The following is a 20,347-nucleotide window of genomic DNA, read 5'->3' on the forward strand; positions in this document are numbered from 1 at the left end:
AACTAAGGAAAGAATTCTGTGACATTGAACTGGCAATAGGGAATTTACAGCAAAGAATAGTATATATTTTATTATTTATTGTGTGCTACACATCATATATATTAACGAAAACTATAATAAATCCGTATGTACACACATGTGCATATTTTTCCCCAGAGACAATGTGTTACCAGTGTATCAGTAAGCCCAGAATTCTGATTTAATGAGTTGCCCAGTTGATTTTGATGCGAACTAAAGTTTAAAAACTGAGGCTCATATTTTCTTGTAAGAATTGAAGTTACTTCTACATTTTTCTCCCTATACTACGGGTGTTTCGGCAATCTCCTGGGGCTTGGGACATGAGTAGGATAATTTGCACTTACCAAAATAAGTATAATTAAATCTCAATTCTCTTAAGAAAGGGGAAGCTTTGAAAGAAGAAAATGCATTTAATTACTGTCTGGTATTCTAGCACTTTCTTGATTTCACTTAGAAATTTGAAGAAGAGTTTATTCTTAACTTTTTCATAAAATTTGGTGTTTGGATTTCAAGGAGTTGTAATAGTAGAAGCCACTTACAATGCAGAGAGGACTTTCTTGGATATCCCCTTTTCTGTATATAGTTATGCAAATGTTCCTTCTTTACACTTAATCTAGATAAAATTATTTGAAGGGTGAACAAAAATAATTATATCCTCCCCGTTTTTTACATTTTTATTTTTAAGTGGAATATATGGACTGAGAGGGACTAGAGAGTGAGAGGAAGGCAGAGACCATGAAACCAATTCCAAGAGAGAAATGATTGACAAGCAAGTGACATTCCAACTGCACAAAATTCTGTAGTCTCTTAGACTTCTGCAGATGCAGAGATGGAAATATGGCTGAGAAGGCATTGTTGAAAAGAAAATCATAACTTTCTTTTCTTTTCTTCTGAGAAGAAAGGAGTAAAAACCATAGGTCTTATGTGTTGTGTACTAGTTTTTAAAGTACTTGTTTCTAACTCCAGAGACTGAGTCTCCAGCATGATGAGGTAAGAACAGTGTGCCAGAAGGGCTCATCCGGCCCAACCTCTCCATTTTACAGAAATGGGGATCGATACTCAGAAAGGTTAAGTGATTTGCCTAAGGTGATATAGCTACTATTCCAATGCTATTAAAAACCAGAAAAATTTAATTTGCATTGGATTTCTAGTTTGTATATGAGCCAAAGTTCATCTCCTGACTATATAAAACAAACAGTGGAGTCAGTGTTTCTAACAGTCCTTTGAACCACTAGCAACTGGGAGGGATGAACTCATTCATGCACAACAGAATAAACATGTATAAAGATGGAGTCGTTTACCTCATCTCATTTATGCCTTTTCATCCTGATATATGAAGTAATCGACTTCCCTTATCAAGCAGGGATATTTCTATATCAGGTCTCTTGATAATCCCATTGATTTTAGAAGAATTGTAATCGGATGTTCTTCATGTTCTTGTCTACCCTTCATTATACACAAGCAGCTTGATGTGAGTCATGGGAATGATTTTAGGTCTATTCAGTACCTCCCAAATGATCCAAAAGAAGCCTATTATCCTGCAATATTTTTTTGCTCTTGCCGATCTCTTCACATAAATGTGAGCTCCTTGATTCCCTAGCTTCCTGCATCTCAACTTTGTTAATCATCCTCAGTATGGAAAACTAATGATCCTTATTCATCTTATTCATTCCATGGGACACCTGTTTAATACCTAAATATAGCCATTAAGGATCAGGAATTACATTTTCATTCGTTTGGTTATGAGAAGACCTATAAAGCACTGCAGTATTATTTCTTTTTTTTTTTTTTTAAGATTTTATTTATTTATTTGACAGAGAGAGATCACAAGCAGGCAGAGAGGCAGGTAGAGAGAGAGGAGGAAGCAGGCTCCCTGCTGAGCAGAGAGCTGGATGCAGGGCTCGATCCCAGGACCCTGAGATCATGACCCGAGCTGAAGGCAGCGGCTCAACCCACTGAGCCACCCAGGCGCCCCGTATTATTTCTTTTTAAAAGGATATATGCATGTATCTTTTTTTAAAGGCTATATTCATATAGCCTTTAAAATGATTTTATCTCTAAAATGTGTTTTTTAAAGAATGTTTTTAATCCCTAAAATGTGTTTTTTATCTCTGTTTTTAAAGCAACTTAACATTAGGGGCACCTGGGTGGCTCAGTGGGTTAAGCCTCTGCCTTCGGCTCAGGTCATGATCCCGGGGTCCTGGGATCGAGTCCCGCATCGGGCTCTCTGCTCAGCAGGGAGCCTGCTTCCCTTCCTCTCTCTCTGCCTGCCTCTCTGCCTGCTTGTGATCTCTCTCTGTCAAATAAATAAATAAAAATCCTTAAAAAAAAAAGCAACTTAACATTAAACAATATAATATTCAGTTTAAGTGATAAGTCTTTTTTAGGAAAAAAGAACATTCCCTAATACCAATTAGTTTTGTCGTATTTTGAATTTGTTTTCTAGTTTTTTTTCAAGAAAACCTTATGCTTTACCTTCATTTATTCCTTTGCAACTCATGCTTTTGTAATCACTCATAATTACTAACTCCTCTTTTGAAGTCGGTCACGGCTCCATAGTCTCAACTAATTAATTCCCTTTAAATTAATAGCAGATAACATTTCATTTTTTAGCCAAAAGAAATTGAGAGGAGGAATAAAGTTACTTGCCCATCAGCTCACATAAAAATGAGAAGATGCAATTAAGTTTCATTCATATCTAGTTCAGGGCCCTGACGTGCTTCAAGGCATTTTTCACATATTTCATACATATTCCAGCAGGTTTCCTACCCTTCACCCTGTCCCTCACGGCTCCCCTTCATTGCCTTCGCACGTTTATGTTTGCTCACTGTGTCCTAGGAATTCTGGCAAATGGTAGAAGTTCGTAAAGAAATATGCTAGGATTTGCACCTTCCATTTCCCATTTACTATTAATTCCCTTGTATGTTAGTTGACTGTCTTACTAGTAAAATGGGAAAGATAACCCTAAATAAATACATGACCAGAAAGCATTTGATAAATATGATTCAATTACAGTATTTAGTGATATTTACAAAATATTGTTAGAAAAATATAATTCAGGGGGCCTGGGTGGCTCAGAGGGTTAAAGACTCTACCTTCAGCTCAGGTCATGATCCCAGGGTCCTGGGATCGAGCCCCACATTGGGCTCTCTCCTTGGTGGGGAGCCTGCTTCCTCCTCTCTCTCTCTGCCTGCCTCTCTGCCTACTTGTGATCTCTCTCTGTCGAATAAATAAATAAAGTCTTAAAAAAAAAAAAAGAAAGAAAAATAAGAAGAATAAAATAAAATAAATAAAATAAAAAATAATAATAAGAAGAAAATAAGAAAGAAAAATATAATTCTCAGGGCCTGAAAGAGACCCCACAAAACTCCCTCTTTCTGCCAGCAGAAACATTACTCCCCTTTTTATCCAATTTGGAAACCCTTCATCCTGGTCTCCATTTCTTTTCATTACCTATTAATTCTTATTTTCTCTATCTTTGAAAACTTTCAAGAGTTTTTCTTATTAATAGGAATATTTCTCCTCTCCACACTTCCCTAGCCTCTTTTTTTTTTTTTTTTTTTGCAAGTCTTTCTTATTCTCGTTTCCCCAACTTAGGTGTAACATACACCTAGAAATAACTGAAAGGAAAATAAAATCTGGTCAGTAACCAGTGTCCCTTCTACACTAACACTTTATATTATAGTGAAAAGACTTGCTTAAGGACTGAGGGAATTTTGAGAGATAATTTGGGTCACTGAAGGGTTCAGTGTTTTTTCTTAATGTAGAAGTGATACTTAGTACTTATATACCACCTCTTAACTCTAAGTGCTTTATAAATGTTACTTTATTATATCTCAACATAAACATATTGAATGACTGAAAATTAATGCTAAATCAAATATATGGGCTATAATGTTCTAAGTGTATTCCCTAGTTAATACCATGGACTACTTGCATGCATAATTATATGTAAATTAGATACTTCAGATTAATTTTTTCATTGAAGAACCAAGCACAACATACAATAGTATTTTAAGCTGATGGAGACAGTTGGGTGGAAAATGTAGCCACTGATTTTAGATTGAGCTTCAAAGGCATATATTGCAGTTAAATTACTGCTTTTGCAGAATATAAACTTCCTGTTTTCAAAACAAAGTAGGATAGTGTTGCCTCTTTTTGTTTATCATTCCTGAGCAGTTAGAGGTTTGAGCTAAAGAAAAGGGGGGGAATACGTTGCCCAAAGGAGTTGAGAATTCCAACGGGAGTGAAAGGTTAACCTTTTATATATATAAAAAAAATACTCTCAAAATGATTCAGAAATTCATAATGGAGCATTTTACGAGAAACAATTTTAACTTTATGTTTCAAATTGAATTTAAAAGAGTATCTTTGAGACACCTCATTCATTTAACATCTGCTTTGGGCTCAGGTTATGATCCCAGGGTACTGGGCTTGAGCCTTCCGTCAGGCTCCCTACTCAGTGGGGAGTCTGCTTTTCCCTCTCCCTCTGCCCCTCCTCCCACCCCCACTCATGCTGTCTCTCACTATCTCTCTCTCTCTCAAATTAATAAATAAAACCTTTTTAAAAAGTAAAAATAATAATAAAAATAAGTAAAACAGCATCTTTGGATAAAAATCTTAAAGCCCCTTTTCATTCCATTATTTATTTTATCTAATATTTTCTGTGTGCCTCCTAGACTTTTGCATAATTGGAATGATAATTGGAAGAATGCAGAAGAAAATTTAAATGACCATTTTTAAAGTGAATATATATTAAAAACAGATACAGTAAAGAAGTTGAAGGACTTTCCCTGAGAGAAAGGGGAAAAAATATTTCTTAGTAACCAGGTGTGATATTTTAAATAGTCCAACCAAAGCCCCTGAAGCTTGTGGACAACTAGTTAAATGTGCCTGGTTTTAGCTAAAAGACAATTCCAGAAAGACAAATAAATGTTTGCATATAGCATATCCATAACATAAAGTTTTAAAACGTAATGCCTCAGGAATGGGACACAAATGGGGGGTTTTGCCTCTTGGTATGGATGTTGTTTACAAGGGTTCATTAGCTCTTTTGAATTCCTTAAGCTGTGCTTTCTGATTTGTGCATTTTTCTGTATATTATAGTTCAACAGAAAGTTCAGGAATCAGCCAATAATTTAAAAACTCACTGCTATTTAAAAAAAAGTACTCTTTACCTAAGATTGTTGGGTTTTGTCTTTTAATTTTACTTCCTTAGAAATATGATTCTGGAGGTGATTCATAATTCTCAGAGAAGAATCGTGTAAATCCTAAACTTTACTGTAGATTTTTTTTTTTTTTTTTTTTTTTTTTTTTTGGTTTTCATCAGGGATGGAAAGAGGAAGGTGTTCTGACATTAGTCATGCCATAACATCCTATACACACAGAGGGATTATAAAAGCACATTGGTGAGCCTGCCTGCCTGCCTTCCATTTGATCTCTTTTGGGAACAGAACAGGCCATCATTTGTGAAAGTCATCTTCTTGCAAGATGGATAAATGCATTTTCTCTTCCTTGCCACAGGACAAATGGAAGCTAGTAATTTCTAGTCCCATAGCAGTGAATACGAAATCAAAAGAGGCTAACTCGCTACGGTGACAGCTTCAAAAGGAATTCTTTTTTGAAGGCTTTTTTTTTTTTTTTTTTTTTTTTTTTTGCTGGTTTATTTAGCACCGAGGCTTGTCTGTTAAGTCAGCTTTCAACAGCCTCCAGGAAAACCTCTGTGCGGGTTGTGTCTGCATCAGCAGTGCCCCTATTTCACTGATTTCTGCTAAACAGATAGACATTTGCTGTGACTGCTCAAGGTGTTAGTGCTTTTTGAGTGGAGATTATTTTATATCAGTGTATCTGTAACTGGAGAGTCCTGATATTCTGAGATTAGGATTTCAAGGAACCATGAGTTCTCTAGGGGGCATTTGGTGACTTGAATTTTGTTTTGAAGAAACTCTAATATAGAATTCCAGGTATGCATTTTCTGGTTAATTTGGAGGATCATCTTTTTACTGGATACTGTCAAGTGACTTTAAGACCTGCATTTATAGGGGCACCTGGGTGGCTCAGTGGGTTAAGCCTCTGCCTTCAGCTCAGGTCATGGTCTCAGGGTCCTGAGATCGAGCCCCGAATCGGGCTCTCTGCTCAGAGGGGAGCCTGCTTCCTCCTCTCTCTCTGCCTACTTGTGATCTCTCTCTCTCTCTCTATTAAATAAATAAATAAAATCTTTAAAAAAAAAAAAAAGACCTGCATTTATAGTACGGGTGGTACTAAAAACAAAAACAAAAACAAAAAGACAACAACAAAGGAGCTGTGTATTAGCTTCGTTAAAACCAAAGCGAACGCAAGACCCCGGTCTGCTGTTCCTTCTACTCTTTCCTATTTGCCTCTTGTGCTTGTTTCCAGCTCATTTGATGCAGCATTTCAAATGTACAGAAATAACCTTTTATATATAACTATACAGTCCAACTGTGTAGAAATAACTTTTTTTTTTTTTAAACAACGTGGCCCAACTGATGAAACTGACAGCAATCTGTTCCAATGCGAAGGAAACAACAATGCTGTGTTGTATCTATTAAGAGACCGCACTCTCCACTCTCCTAAGGGATTTTCCAAGTGATTTTGACTACATGAAAATTCCCTAACTTTAGAAATGCATCCCCAAGTCATCGCCCATTCTTGGTCACCTTGGGAGCCATGACGTAATCTCAGCAAAATCTCATCTGTCCCCTTAATATCATTTAGAACAAAGAACCGTAAGATGACAATCAAGCCAGCTTCATAGGCAAAATAGTTATTACACTATCTATGTACATTATTGCAAAATTATTGGTGCATGTACTCTGATTTCCTTGATTCATTTTTGTTCTAGACAGTGAGAAAGTCAGGAAGGTGGCCTTTAACTTATATTCAGAACACTCTTAAAGGGTGGAAGGGTATGATACCGTTGACTACTTGCTTACAAACTTCATGAACTATGTTTTTATCATTAAACATGTTATTTCTTTGCTTTTCATGAGATTTGGCAATGATTCCAGGCATGCTTTTTCAGTACTTCCATAAGGGAAGGATCCATTATCCAAAACTGTGGCTGGAATAGTAGATAACGTGCATGCTTTCTCCTTTACCTTCCTAAGAGAGTGCAGTGAATTGAAATCCACTCTACGACTGTCTTTCTGAAGGACTTTTCCAATTAGTGGGATGTAGCTTGTAACAATTCACTGGTTCCCCTAGGATCGATGGTTAACCTGTTTTTTATTGAAGCAGGAAACCACCAGGACAAGCTGAGCTCATGAAGTGTAGAAGGCTCTCTCCAGAGGGAAAGATTAGGAGAGACCAACAGTCTTCCAAGGACCCACCATCTAAGAGGTTATTATCATACATTATTCCACATAGTTACTTTACTACTTAGCCCTGTATCCAAGCAGGAACGACAAGCTATTATTAGAAAAGCAAGCTAAATAGTTTGGAATGGATATCCTCCCATCCCATGCATTCACCTCCCATTAAGAGAATGAACTTCCTGCGTAAGTGGAGTCCTTAAGTACCACTTATCCATTCTTGCTTAATTCCTTTATCTTAGCTTGAGGATATTTCATAGATAAAATGCTTTGGAAGTGTTTCAGAAATGGAACTCTTTTTCTTTAAAGTCAGACATCTTTAGTAAACATTAGCATAGGAGAATCCGTTTTGATACCCAGATGCGTCCTGGTTCGCTGAATTACTTTAGCCAACACTCTTAATCCCGGTAGCCTCTTTCCCCCAATCTACAACATGTAAGAATTGAACTCCCTCGTCTTCCACATCCCTTTCAGTTCTGAAATTCTGAGTCTACCTATTTGATAAAATACCTTGCTGTGGTTATACATCTCTGCCTCGGCAGAGGAGAGCAATTTCTCAAAAAACTCAAACTTGAGATCCTTGTGGAGTGGTCGTCCAGTTTTCATCTGGCTCAAGATTAGATTCTGATTGAATGCCATTGTCAAGCCTCTTCCAGTGTCTGGACATACTTGTTTCTTCCATTATCCGTCTACTTCTAGAAGTCTTGCCACTCAACTACTGGTACTACATTATAGTCCTATGCTTCTAAGACATTATTAGACTTTCTGACTTTATAACTCTTTTTAAAAATAATTTTTTAACTTTTCCACTTTAATGTCTTCACCATTACAAAAGCTCCTAGTACCTACATGTGACATTTTAATGGAATATAGTGACATATAATGAAATTAGTCCCAATGTCACCTGATACCTACCTAGTGATGAAGTTTCATCTCCACATCTTGAAATCCATTAGGGTACAATTATGTGTTACTAAAAGAGAACAGCAATCATGAAAGATCTCTTTATCAGGGATGTCTGGGGTTCAGTCCTCAGTAAGCACAGAACATTAATAGCTAAGGGTCAAGAATTCACCAGTGTACCTTAAAGAAAGAGTGAACCTATAGCCCAATCCAATGAAGAAGAGAATGATTTAACTAAAATAAAATAAATGAAGCTAACTGGAAGGAACAGCTGTCAGGATTTTTGCATGAAGAAAGTTGTTCAGGATAAGTGAGTAAAAGTAGAATAAACAACAATTTCAGTATCAGTATAAAAAGGCCTCACTCTCTCTTCTACAAACAAGGGATCCTGTTGAACTGACCTCTAGTCTAGACCTCAGAAAGAAGCATATTGTCTTGGGTCTGGTCAAAGAGAACTTTATTACTAAAAGTTGTGGAGGGACCTTAAAACAATGCATTATCAACTCTTTCATGATCCTGTGGTACCCAATCCAAAAATTTCATTTTAGCCAGGCCTTGCTACTTACGTCTTACTAATATTTCTGTATTTCACTGGTGACTCTGTTCTGTATCTACCCAGTGCACACCCTTCTGAATCAGCATTTCTATACCCACTTTGAGAGTATCTCTGTTTTGTACGGTATCTTTAAAATATCATTTCTTGGGGCGCCTGGGTGGCTCAGTGGGTTAAAGCCTCTGCCTTCAGCCCAGGTCATGATCCCAGGGTTCTGGGATCGAGCCCCACATCAGGCTCTCTGCTCAGCAGGGAGCCTGCTTCCTCCTCTCTCTCCCTCTCTCTCTCTGCCTGCCTCTCTGCCTACTTGTGATCTCTGTCAAATAAATAAATAAAATCTTAAAAAAAATAAAATAAAATACCATTTCTTTTCTTTCTTTTTAAATTCACTTTGGTTCCTAATTTATTTTTTTACTTAGGACAAAATTCTTTGCAATATAAAGTGTTTCTTTGTTTTTGTTGTTGTTGTTTTTTACTAGAGAAAACAGACTTTTTTTTTTTTTTTGGTGTTCAATGATTCATCAGTTAAGTTTAACACACAGTGCTCATCACAGCACATGCCCTCCTCAATACCCATCACCCTGTTACCCCCTCTACTCCCCCTCCTTCTCTCTGAATCCCTCAGATTGTTTCCTGGGGTCCATAGTCTCTTTCAATTCTAATTCCTTTTTTTCATCATGAAAAATGAATTTAATTTACTAATTTAATATTCCCATGTTCCTTTCCTCTTTTCTTCTATCCCTCTGTCATTATGTGAAGAAATTCTGTGTTTCTTCAATTAAAGAAACATTTCATTCTTTTTTTTTTTTTAAAGATTTATTTATTTATTTATTTGACAGAGAGAGATCACAAGCAGACGGAGAGGCAGGCAGAGAGAGAGAGAGAGGGAAGCAGGCACCCTGCTGAGCAGAGAGCCTGATGCGGGACTCGTTCCCAGGACCCTGAGATCATGACCTGAGCTGAAGGCAGCGGCCTAATCCACTGAGCCACCCAGGCAGGCGCCCCCCTTTCTTTTCTTTTCTTTTTTTTTCTTTCTTTCTTTTTTTTTTTTTTAAACATTTTATTTATTTATTTGAGAGAAGAGAGAGACAGTGAGAGAGAGCATGAGCGAGGAGAAGGTCAGAGGGAGAAGCAGACTCCCTGTGGAGCTGGGAGCCTGATGTGGGACTCGATCCCGGGACTCCAGGATCATGACCTGAGCTGAAGGCAGTCGCTTAACCAACTGAGCCACCCAGGCGCCCTCTTTTTTTTCTTTTTTAAAGATTTTTTATTTATTTATTTGACAGAGAGAGATCACAAGCAGACGGAGAGGCAGGCGGAGAGAGAGAGAGAGAGGGAAGCATAAAGAAACATTTCAATTAAAGAAAATATTTTTTAAAAACTTTAAAAAAATTTTTTAAATTCCTCAATGAAAGAAACACTTAAAGAAAAATTTCCAGCTTCTTCAATTAACGAAATTCCATACCTATGATTGTGAAAATGTGTTTCTCAAAAGAAAATATTCATGTGTTGAAGATTCTTGGAATCTACCAATAAAAAGAATAATGATAATAATAACTAAGACGCATTGGATTTTTACTGTGCTCCATTTAGAGTGCTCCATTCTTTACATAGATTATCTCATTTATAGACTGCGGTTTCTTAGTGGCATCAATATTGATCGTAAGTACTAATCTACCAAGTGTTAAAATTGGTAACCTTCCAGATCCTACTCATTTTAAGCAAAGGCACTCAGTGAGCACGTAGCTGAAACTGATGATGATCTTATTAAGGCACTATGGTCAACTAACTGTGTGATTAAAATACACAGATTACTTTCAAACTTTCCACTCAGCAAATCTTGCATTGGACATGTACAAATGTACAATATTTATGTGGAAATACACATTGGAGAAAGAATCCACTTCCTATTCTACCTTTCTTTCAGACAAACTCAATCCTATAATTTCAGACCATTTTAGTTATTGACTCATTACCATTCCCATCTATTTTTAAGTTGTGGAATTCCATTTCTCTGGTCTTCTGCCCTATGTTAACCTTTCCATCTATTTCCTCTCTTCTCCTCTCTCCTGTTTACTTTCATTCTAGTCACAGAATCAGCCTTTCTGACCAACTTTTTCAGCTAGCTTATGATTTGATATTCTGAGTTCATTTTCTACACATTTCTTAACTATCTCAGTCCTGATTTCATTTTTTTTTGTTTTATGTGACAAAATATTAGCAGAGGCATTGACGTGTATTTTTAATGATAATAAACCTTCTAAGTTGTCATTCATTTTTATGATGATGCGTGTTAGAGACAGATTTCATATAGAGCCGAGTGAGTTGAAATGAATCAATTCTTACGAGGCTTTGTATCTTGTGGCTAAAGCACTGTGTTACAGTAGAAGGACAGACAAAGTCAGAGCACACTGAAAATCATCGGTAAAATATGCAAAACTAGCAGAAGTTTCTGAGTTCATGTGAAGTAAGATCAGAAATAGAGGTTATGGAAATAATAATGCATCATTGTGGCAAGGATCACACTGGGAGTTAGAAGGTCATAATCTTCATACCAGACACTAGGTTAAAACAGGCTTCTCTCCAAAGTTGCCACATGCTATAAGAGGAGTATCAGTGGATCCAGTAGCCCTCCAGGCCCCCGGACCACCTTGTTTGAGGGAGTTCAGGTTGCTCTCCCTGGGGCTTCTCACTATGTGTATATACAGGCACATGGGCTCTTCAGGTCAAACTGTGAAAAGTAGTACTAGAAGAAATCACAAACATTTACAGTAATAAAATTTGACTTGGAAATAATATATGTGGAACAATTAACTCTAATAATGTCCAAAATGCATATATATGCTTTATAAGTATTGTCTTTACTTGGCAATGACTTCTAGAATTGTGTTCAGCTTAAAATGTCATTGTTATAATGTGTATTTATCGATTACCAACAGAATTTCTTAAAGTCACACAGAATTATCCCCTGATTAAATGGTGATGATATGAAGTGTTATCCATAATTTAAGGCATTGTATCTGCATGCTTACACACATACCCACACACTCACACAGCACAATTTTTAGAAATGCCTCGCTTCATGCTGATTCAGTGGATCAAACTGACCAGATAAATTTGATGTAAATAAATTCCTTCAGCGGTGACACAGAAATTCTATCTAGTGTGGTTTTTAAGTGATCTTGTAACTAATATCCATTCTACATATTTTTTTTTAATTTTGGGGGCTTTTACAAAACAGATATCATTTTTACTTTGGATTCTTGTATGCATATTCACCAGCCCTCTACCCATACAAGATTAACATTACATAAGAAAAAAACCTATAGAGTGTCTAAAATTCATATAATGACTTCCCTAAAATCATTGTAATACATAAGTCAGAAGTTCAGTATATTTTTTTCCAGAATGTGTTGATCATCTCATAAAAACTTAAAATGAGTTTTTAGTGGTTTAGCTATTCTTGTGTGGTATTCTCAACTGTTTTATAGAATATAGCATGTAGTTGATAAACATGGGATCAAAGGAAAACCTGTACTATGTCTTTACAGTGGGATGAGTGGTGAGACTGACTCACTTTTTAAAACTCTAGAGTGAAGGGGTGCCTGGGTGGCTCAGTGGGTTAAAGCCTCTGCCTTCGGCTCAGGTCATGATCTCAGGGTCTTGGGATTGAGCCCCACATCAGGCTTTCAGCTCAGCAGGGAGCCTGCTTCCCCCCCCCCCACCTGCCTCTCTGCCTACTTGTGAGCTCTCTCTGTGTGTCAAATAAATAAAATCTTTAAAAAGTAAAAATTAAAAAAAAAAACTCTAGATCAAAGCAAATATACAATATTTACATAGCAAGGGCTGTTATTTAATTTGGAGAAAACCTTGCTAAGTGTGGTTATTAAAAAAAAGTCTTCAAATTAGATTTTGACATATTTACTAACATACATAAGTTTCTGACCTATTTTTGAGATTTAATCTGAGTAGAAAGCCACTTAATTGAGACCATTGTAGTCAGGAACATTATCTGATAGGAGGATGCACTGTCACGGGCGATAGCTGGCATGTTACTATTAGTAACATTCCTGCTACTCTAAATTTGGTGATATTTCATCTTTTATGATACATTTCTTTGGTAGTTTATGAAACATGTTAATTCATTTATTAATTGTTCCCATTTAATTTTTTTAAAGTCATGGTTAAGAATATTAGCCAAAATGAATTTCAAAATGAGATTCACTTGGTTCTTCCAATGCAAAGATGTAATGGAAAACCAAGAAGCGGTTCTCATTGCACACTGGCCCTGTCGCATGGACAGATGTTGTATGGGAGAAGAAACTTTTCTCCTGGTTTATTGTGAATTAAGACAAAAGATTACAAAGCCTAACATCCAGTAAATTAGTAATCTGTAAGTGCCAGGTACTGTGCTAGGTAAACACCTTATATAATCCTGTCACTTTGTTTAAAATCTTCCAATGGGGGTGCCTGGGTGGCTCATTGGGTTAAAGCCTCTGCCTTCAGCTCAGGTCATGATCCCAGAGTCCTGGGATCGAGCCCCGAATTGGGCTCTCTGCTCAGCAGGGAGCCTGCTTGGCCCTCTGCCTGCCACCTACCCCTTTCTTGTGCTCTCTCTCTCTCTCTGAAAAATAAATAAATAAAATCCTTAAAAAATATTTTTAATAAATTAAAAAACACTCAATTATCCTTTCTATATTTAAAAGCATAGACAAAAATTAAGGTAAATTTGTATTGTTTTTGTTATTATTATTTTCTCCTCATCTCTTTAAAACCCACTCAAGACTTTATTTCATTTTCTTAAAGATTTATTTATTTGTTTGAGATAGAGAGAGTGCACCCATAAGTGGGAGAGGCAGAAGGAGAGAGAAATCTCAAGCAGGCTCCACATCCATGCTGACTGCCCAGCACTGAATGTGGAGTCAGAGGTGGGGCTTGATCTCACAACTCTGAGATCATGATTCTGAGATGACAGCACTGAGATCACAAACTGAGCCAAAACCAAGTGTCAGACACTTAACCAACTGTGAGACACTTAACCAACTGTGTCACACAGGTGTCCCAACTCACTTGAAATTACTATGAAAATAGCACCACACTGGAATTTGATTTAGGAGATTGGATAAAGATCCCTTCGTAAAATGACAAAAAAACAACCTGATTGGGGCACCTGGGTGGCTCAGTGGGTTAAAGCCTCTGCCTTCAGCTTAGGTCGTGATCTCAGGGTCCTGGGATCGAGCTCCGCGTTGGGCTCTCTGTTCAGCAGGGAGCCTGCTTCCTTCTCTCTCTCTCTGGCTCTCTGCCTACTTGTGATCTCTGTCAAATAAATAAAATATTTTTTAAAAAACCTGATGAAATATAAAATGTTTATCATTCCACTTATTTCTGTACTATCACTGTTAAAACCAAGCTTAATACTAAATTGAGAAATTTCCTTTGTGTTTTATTTTCAAAGCACTAAATGTGATTTGTTATACTTCCTAAATTTTATGTCTGGTAAATCAAAATCTGTATCTTGTTACTTAGTTTATCTGTTATTTTATATTACTGTATAAAGCTACCTTTGTTTTTCTCATAAGAATTACAGCTGAAAGAAAGAAATTTCCTTAAAACTATTCATCTGCTGCTATTTATTCACATAGTTCACTTTTCGATTTCAAGGATACATATGTTCATCATGCACACACACACTAGTTATTTATAATAAAATAAACTCTCAAAATTGAGACATGATGTTTTATAAATACTTAGAATATAAGTGTGAAGTACAAAGAATTTAGCATACACAGAAATAGAAGGAATGGGTAAGTATGAGTTGCTATTCATGGTCTCTGTGGTGAAGGGTCAGCAAGTTCAACAAGATAAAAATTTGGATGGGTAATTTAAATTTTTACCTTCTTTCTACTTGGGGAAGGCAAAGGAATAAGGGAGAGGATTCGTAAGAGGTCTCTGAAGCGTCCTTGGCAAAAATGGGGAGGCTTTCCACTGAAGTTGGGGTGAACGTTGCCATCAGGTTTCTATTGAGAAGGTAAGAATGGGCAAGGCCTAGAAACCAAACAAGGTGATCCCTGTACATATATCAAAGACATTACAGATGCTAGACATGGTCCTATCTAGAAAGGTCAAATTATGGACTACTTCCATTTTTGAGAAGTAGAGAAGCTAGTTGTTCGGAGCCAGCGTGGAACAAACCATTCAGTTAATCACCTTTCCAGGATGTTTCAACAGTATAGATCATTCATAGAGTAGCAACAACTTTCTTCTGTGAGCTGTGACTAGTATCTAATACAGCTACAGGAAAGCAGGTAACTCGTCAGTTTGAGGAGTCAAGAAAAAAACCACAGGCTGCTCGAAATGATAGCTTTGTTGTTGCTGTTGTGATGCTTTGGAGATTAAATATATTCATGAATAAGAAAATATTCTGCAGACTATAAAGCACCATACAAACAAAAACATAGGTTGTGTTAGGATTGAGTTATAATCATTTAAAATTTAGTAGTTTGAAATCTGCTTCTCACATTTTCATATTTAAGGTGTATATTTTGTCTGCATGTATTTTCAGATAATCACAAAGACTGTTCCGGTGTGTCCTTACACCTCACACGCCTGCCGTAAGTACTTCTAGTTACCCTACCTAAGTGACAGCTTTAAGATCTTTGAGAACCTAAAAGTGGGAAATCCACTGTATTCATTGTCTATTGTTACATAACAAATTACCTTAAACTTAGTGGCTTAAAACAACAAATATTCTGGGCACAAGCTTAGCCGGGGACAGGAGCTGGTCTCACACAAAGGTTGCAATTAAGGGCTCAGTCAGGGTTTCAGAAACATCTGGGGGCTCCGCTGGGGTGGGAGCCACTTCCAAGATCACTCACACAGCTATGGACAGGATTCAGTTCCTTGTTGGCTGTTGTCTGGAGGACTCCTTCATTTCTTGCTTGTGGACTCTAAACAGGGCAGCTTACAATATGGTGGTGATTGGCTTCCATCACAGCCAGCAAGAGAAAGCAAGGGAGGGCATGCAAGATGGAAACCACAGCCTTGTAGCCTAATGTCAGAAGTTAGTGAATAATATAGAAATCTGATGGGTGAAGAAAAGCGTTGCCACAAATCTTCCTACTCTGACTCCTATGGGGGGGGGAGTGAAATTGCTTTGTCTTATTCTTTTTTAAGAATAACCAACCCCTAGGTCCAGTTACTATGCCCAGCCCATGCCCAAGGGAAGAAGATTAGACAAGGGCATGAATGTCAGAGCTAGGAATTACTGAGAGCTGTATTAGCCAGAATTCTCCAGAGAAACTGAACCAATAGAATGTACGCACGCACACACGCACACACAAAGGGAAAGAAAGAGAGAGATTTACTTCAAGGAATTGGCTTAGACAGTTGTGGGGTCTGGTAAGTCTGCAGTCTGCAAGGCAGGCTGGAAATTCTGGCAGGAGTCAGTGTGGAGTTTTGAGTCCAACGCAGTCTGAAGGCAGAATTCCTTCCTCTTCCTGGGACCTCGGGCTTTTCTCTTAAGAGACCCACCCACACTGTGAATGGTAATCTGCTTTAGTCCAAGTCAATAATTTAAATATTGGTCACAACTAAAAAATACCTCCCAATGTTTGACCAAACTACTGGGGTCTCTGCCCTAGATAGTGGACAGAGACACTTAACCATCGCGGGAGCCATTAGAGACCGCCTTCCACATTATTTATGGCAATAAATGTTTTTAGCTATTTGTCCAAAAAAATAAGTTATTTAAATAAAAAAAAATCTACCTCTTTTTCTGTATTGTTTTCATTTTCATATGAATCATATTTTATAGATCAGTGTATTAAAGTATATCTTATTTTTCTAAGGCCATAGTTTTGATGTTTCAAATAATTGATATAAATGTTACTATTTCCTGCAGACAGCCTCTAATTGCTGGCATGTACCTTATGATGTCTGTTGACACTGTTATTCCACCGGGAGAGAAAGGTAATTTATCTTTTAGTATTTATCATTATCTTTACTTAAACTATATGAATGGATTTACAGTATTTTTTAATAAAATTTTGAAATGATCTATATCCCTGAAAACTAAACCAGTTCTTTATTATCCTTAGATTCTAAATAGATTTCTCTACTATTCCAAGCCAGTAGTTTATTATCATCCATTCTTTTACGAGATGCTAAGAACTGAGGTCCATAGGTAGGTAATAGGTTATGTAAATACAAAAATAAATCTTGAGTATTTTACAAATCAGTCATCCATCCTTTAGGTGCCAAAGACGAATCTCATCATGTACTATGACATTAACTATTGTAGAGAATATCAGTTTCAAAGTCAAAAGTCTAGCAAATCCAAGACCAGCTCAGTCTTTGAACTTAGATGTTGGGCTTAATTCCCTATTTGTAAAATGGAGATGATAATAGCTGATTCTTCTAAACTTACAAAAAGCTATTAGAGTAAGTGTAATATTATTTAGCAATGTATCTAATCATCTGATGAAAATGCCATGTTAAATATTACTCCTTTGTTTTTACTGGGATTCTTGTAAAGTTATTGACAAGTATGGTCTCATTGTTATTATCAAAGACACATTTATTGAATAACTACAGTGTTTTCGACTGAAAGAGAAGTAAATGAAGTGGTTTCTTCTCAACAGGTATTGTCAATGTAGTTATCTTAGGTGTTTGCAGCCAGTTGTTAAGTTTTTTCAACTGCATAAATTGTTATGATAAAAGTAGCAAATGAAGGGGCACCTGGGTGTCTCAGTGGGTTAAAGCCTCTGCCTTCGCTCAGGTCATGATCTCAGAGTCCTGGGATCGGGCCCCGCACAGGGCTCTCTGCTCTGTGCAGAGTCTGCTTTCCCCTCTCTTTCTGCCTGCCTCTCTGTCAAATAAATAAATAAAATCTTAAAAAAAAAGAAAAAAAAATAGCAAATGAAGCCTATGTTTTTGCTGACAGGGTATCTTATTTTGACGCTAGGCATTTTGTTTAGGAAAGAAATTAAATGTGAGGGCCAGAGGTTATTAACTCATCTTAGTAAACTGGCTGGCACATAATAGGGCTTAACACCTGTGAATACCTCAGTGCATGTTTGCTTCATAGGAACCCCCACCCCCGCCTAGCTACTTGTGAATAACCTATACATATTTTTAGACGAAAATGTTATTTTCCAGTTGGATAGTAACACTTTTTTCTGTGTTTTCATTTCGAACAGTGGTGAATTCTGACATTTCGTGCCATTACAAAAAGTATCCAATGCATGTCTTTGCCTATAGAGTTCACACTCACCATTTAGGTAAGAAGTTTAAACTACAGGTTAAATTATAAATATTCACCTTGCCGCTTGCTAACACTATAAATGTAAAATGTAAATTGTATTTGACTTTAAATCTGTTTCAATGAAAGATTTTTGCATACTACCTTGAAACTGTGTGTTTTTTCATCGTATCGTTTTCATTAAAATACCTAGCATTTTGGGTTCTGACAATATTCAGATTTTATTTTGAAAAAGGAAAGCAAATGATGCCTTTTATTTTTCTAATACCTCATGACATTACATGATTATAATTCATGTTCATTACAGGTAAGGTAGTCAGTGGATACCGAGTAAGAAATGGACAGTGGGCACTGATTGGACGCCAGAGTCCCCAGCTGCCACAGGTGTGTAGAAACTGGTTTAATTTTTAAAAAAATATATAATGTATTATTTGTTTCAGGGTTACAGGTCTGTGAATCATCTGTCTTACACAATTCACAGCACTCACCATAGCACATACCCTCCTCAATATCCATAACCCAGCCACCCTATCCCTCCCACCCCTCTCCCCTCCAGCAATTAAACTGGTTTAATTTTGAGACAAAAAAAAAATAGTAATCAACAGATAGTAGTCTTAGAAACCCTCATAGAATCCTTGTGAATTTCTCTAGAATCCTCATATCTCTAAATCTACATTTATTATTTATCCAAACTGCGTATAACCTCCTTTTTTACAACTTCCAGCTTGACGGTTTCTCTTAACATTTGTAAACATGCTGGTGAATTGTGTGTCTGTATGTTCGTGTCTTCATCGTCTCTACCCAGGGTGTGCCAGGCCTCATGTTATCAAAGCACATAGTTCTGGGTTTTATTGGCAATTTTAATGAATCATTGTGTTTATCTTCTTGGTAGGCTTTCTACCCTGTGGAGCACCCAGTAGATGTGAGTTTTGGTGACATATTGGCAGCAAGATGTGTGTTCACTGGTGAAGGAAGGACAGAATCCACGCACATTGGGTATGGTTTTGTAAATTCTAGTATTTTAGAATATTTTATTGGGGCAAGGCATGATTATAAGTGATAGGTGTGTTTGTGAATGAATTGCACAATTTTTTATTATCATGAACAATTATAGCAAACTGTATATCGCAGTTTCTCATTTTCTAGCTGAGTGATTAGGATAAACCCCAGAACATGTGTTTATTTTTTTATGTTTCCTTTCCTCCTGTTTATTCAGAACCCTGAATATCACACCTCTATATATTATAGATGCCACAAGAGTATATATTACTTCCTTAGGCTCATTTAATAAAGAAAAATATAATTGATTATGAAATTTTTTTCTCACGTGTCTTTTTGTCCTATGTTCAAATTTAGGCAAATATATAGTTTCCCCATTTGGTGGTGTCTATTAATTACTCAGAACTGTGATTTTTTTCCCTGTGTGTATTCATTTTTTTTTCCAGTTGTTTGGCTACCAAATAGGAACAATAATTTTCAGCTCTTTTCCAAAAGAGAGCCTTAAATAATTTTCGAATTATTGAGCCTCTTTGAAATACATGTATTTTATAACCCTAAGTAAAATTTTCAAAGCACTGTGAACACTTTCAAAAAAAGTTTGCCTGAATTAAAAATGAAAAATAAAGTGTCTTTTTTTTTTTTTTTTTTTTGGTCAAAAAAGAACCAAGAGCCTTCTTTCCATGTTAAATTAGGTTATAAAATATTTACTGATGCCACCTGGAAGCTGGAGTTTTAAGCCATTTTATCTTTGATCAAAGAGAAGTTACAGAAAGTAGGCATCTGAAAATAGGCATTAAATGTACTAAGGTTGAGTCTTATGATGACAGCACTAGCTCTTGGTTGTCAGGGGAAACAGAAAAGATGCTGAAGCCGGTAAAAGTAAAAAGGCATTTGAGACAGTGGAATAGGATTTTTTTATGTCACTCTAAAGGGTTGCTATATTAATAAACATCAATGTTAAGGCTAAAGATAGGACAGTAAGAAAAAAATTAACAAGTTCTATTAAACAAGAAACCTCCAAGAGTTTTGCTTTTGAATAAATTTTGTAAGTTTGGGAGAGACAAGGAAAACAATAAAATTATGGTGTTGCATGCTAACTGTAAGAAAAAGTTTGACAAAGTATATAAGATTAGATTTAAAGGAGTGAGACATTCACTTCTTAGTAGTTATTATTATTATTATTATTATTATTTTAAAGATTTTAAAGTGAGCTCTGTACCAAATATGGGTCTCAAACCCACAACCCCAAGATCAAGAGTTGCATGCTCCGCTGACTGAGGGGGC

At 36.6% G+C, this 20,347-nt stretch overlaps 1 protein-coding gene across 19 annotated transcripts in view; it reads left to right on the top strand.

The window, feature by feature from the left end:
- The window catches only part of PAM (peptidylglycine alpha-amidating monooxygenase), a 158,380-nt gene that overhangs the window by 74,239 nt on the left and 63,794 nt on the right, over nucleotides 1–20,347 (top strand). For all 19 annotated transcript variants that reach the window (XM_047731699.1, XM_047731700.1, XM_047731701.1 and 16 more), the window contains exons 7-11: nucleotides 15,368–15,416; nucleotides 16,706–16,773; nucleotides 18,003–18,083; nucleotides 18,372–18,448; nucleotides 18,957–19,060. In XM_047731699.1, the coding sequence (XP_047587655.1) occupies nucleotides 15,368–15,416; nucleotides 16,706–16,773; nucleotides 18,003–18,083; nucleotides 18,372–18,448; nucleotides 18,957–19,060 (379 nt within the window). The remainder of the gene's footprint in view (nucleotides 1–15,367; nucleotides 15,417–16,705; nucleotides 16,774–18,002; nucleotides 18,084–18,371; nucleotides 18,449–18,956; nucleotides 19,061–20,347) is intronic.

The sequence above is a fragment of the Lutra lutra genome, chromosome 5 (genome assembly GCF_902655055.1).
Source record: "Lutra lutra chromosome 5, mLutLut1.2, whole genome shotgun sequence".
Lineage (NCBI taxonomy): Eukaryota > Metazoa > Chordata > Mammalia > Carnivora > Mustelidae > Lutra > Lutra lutra.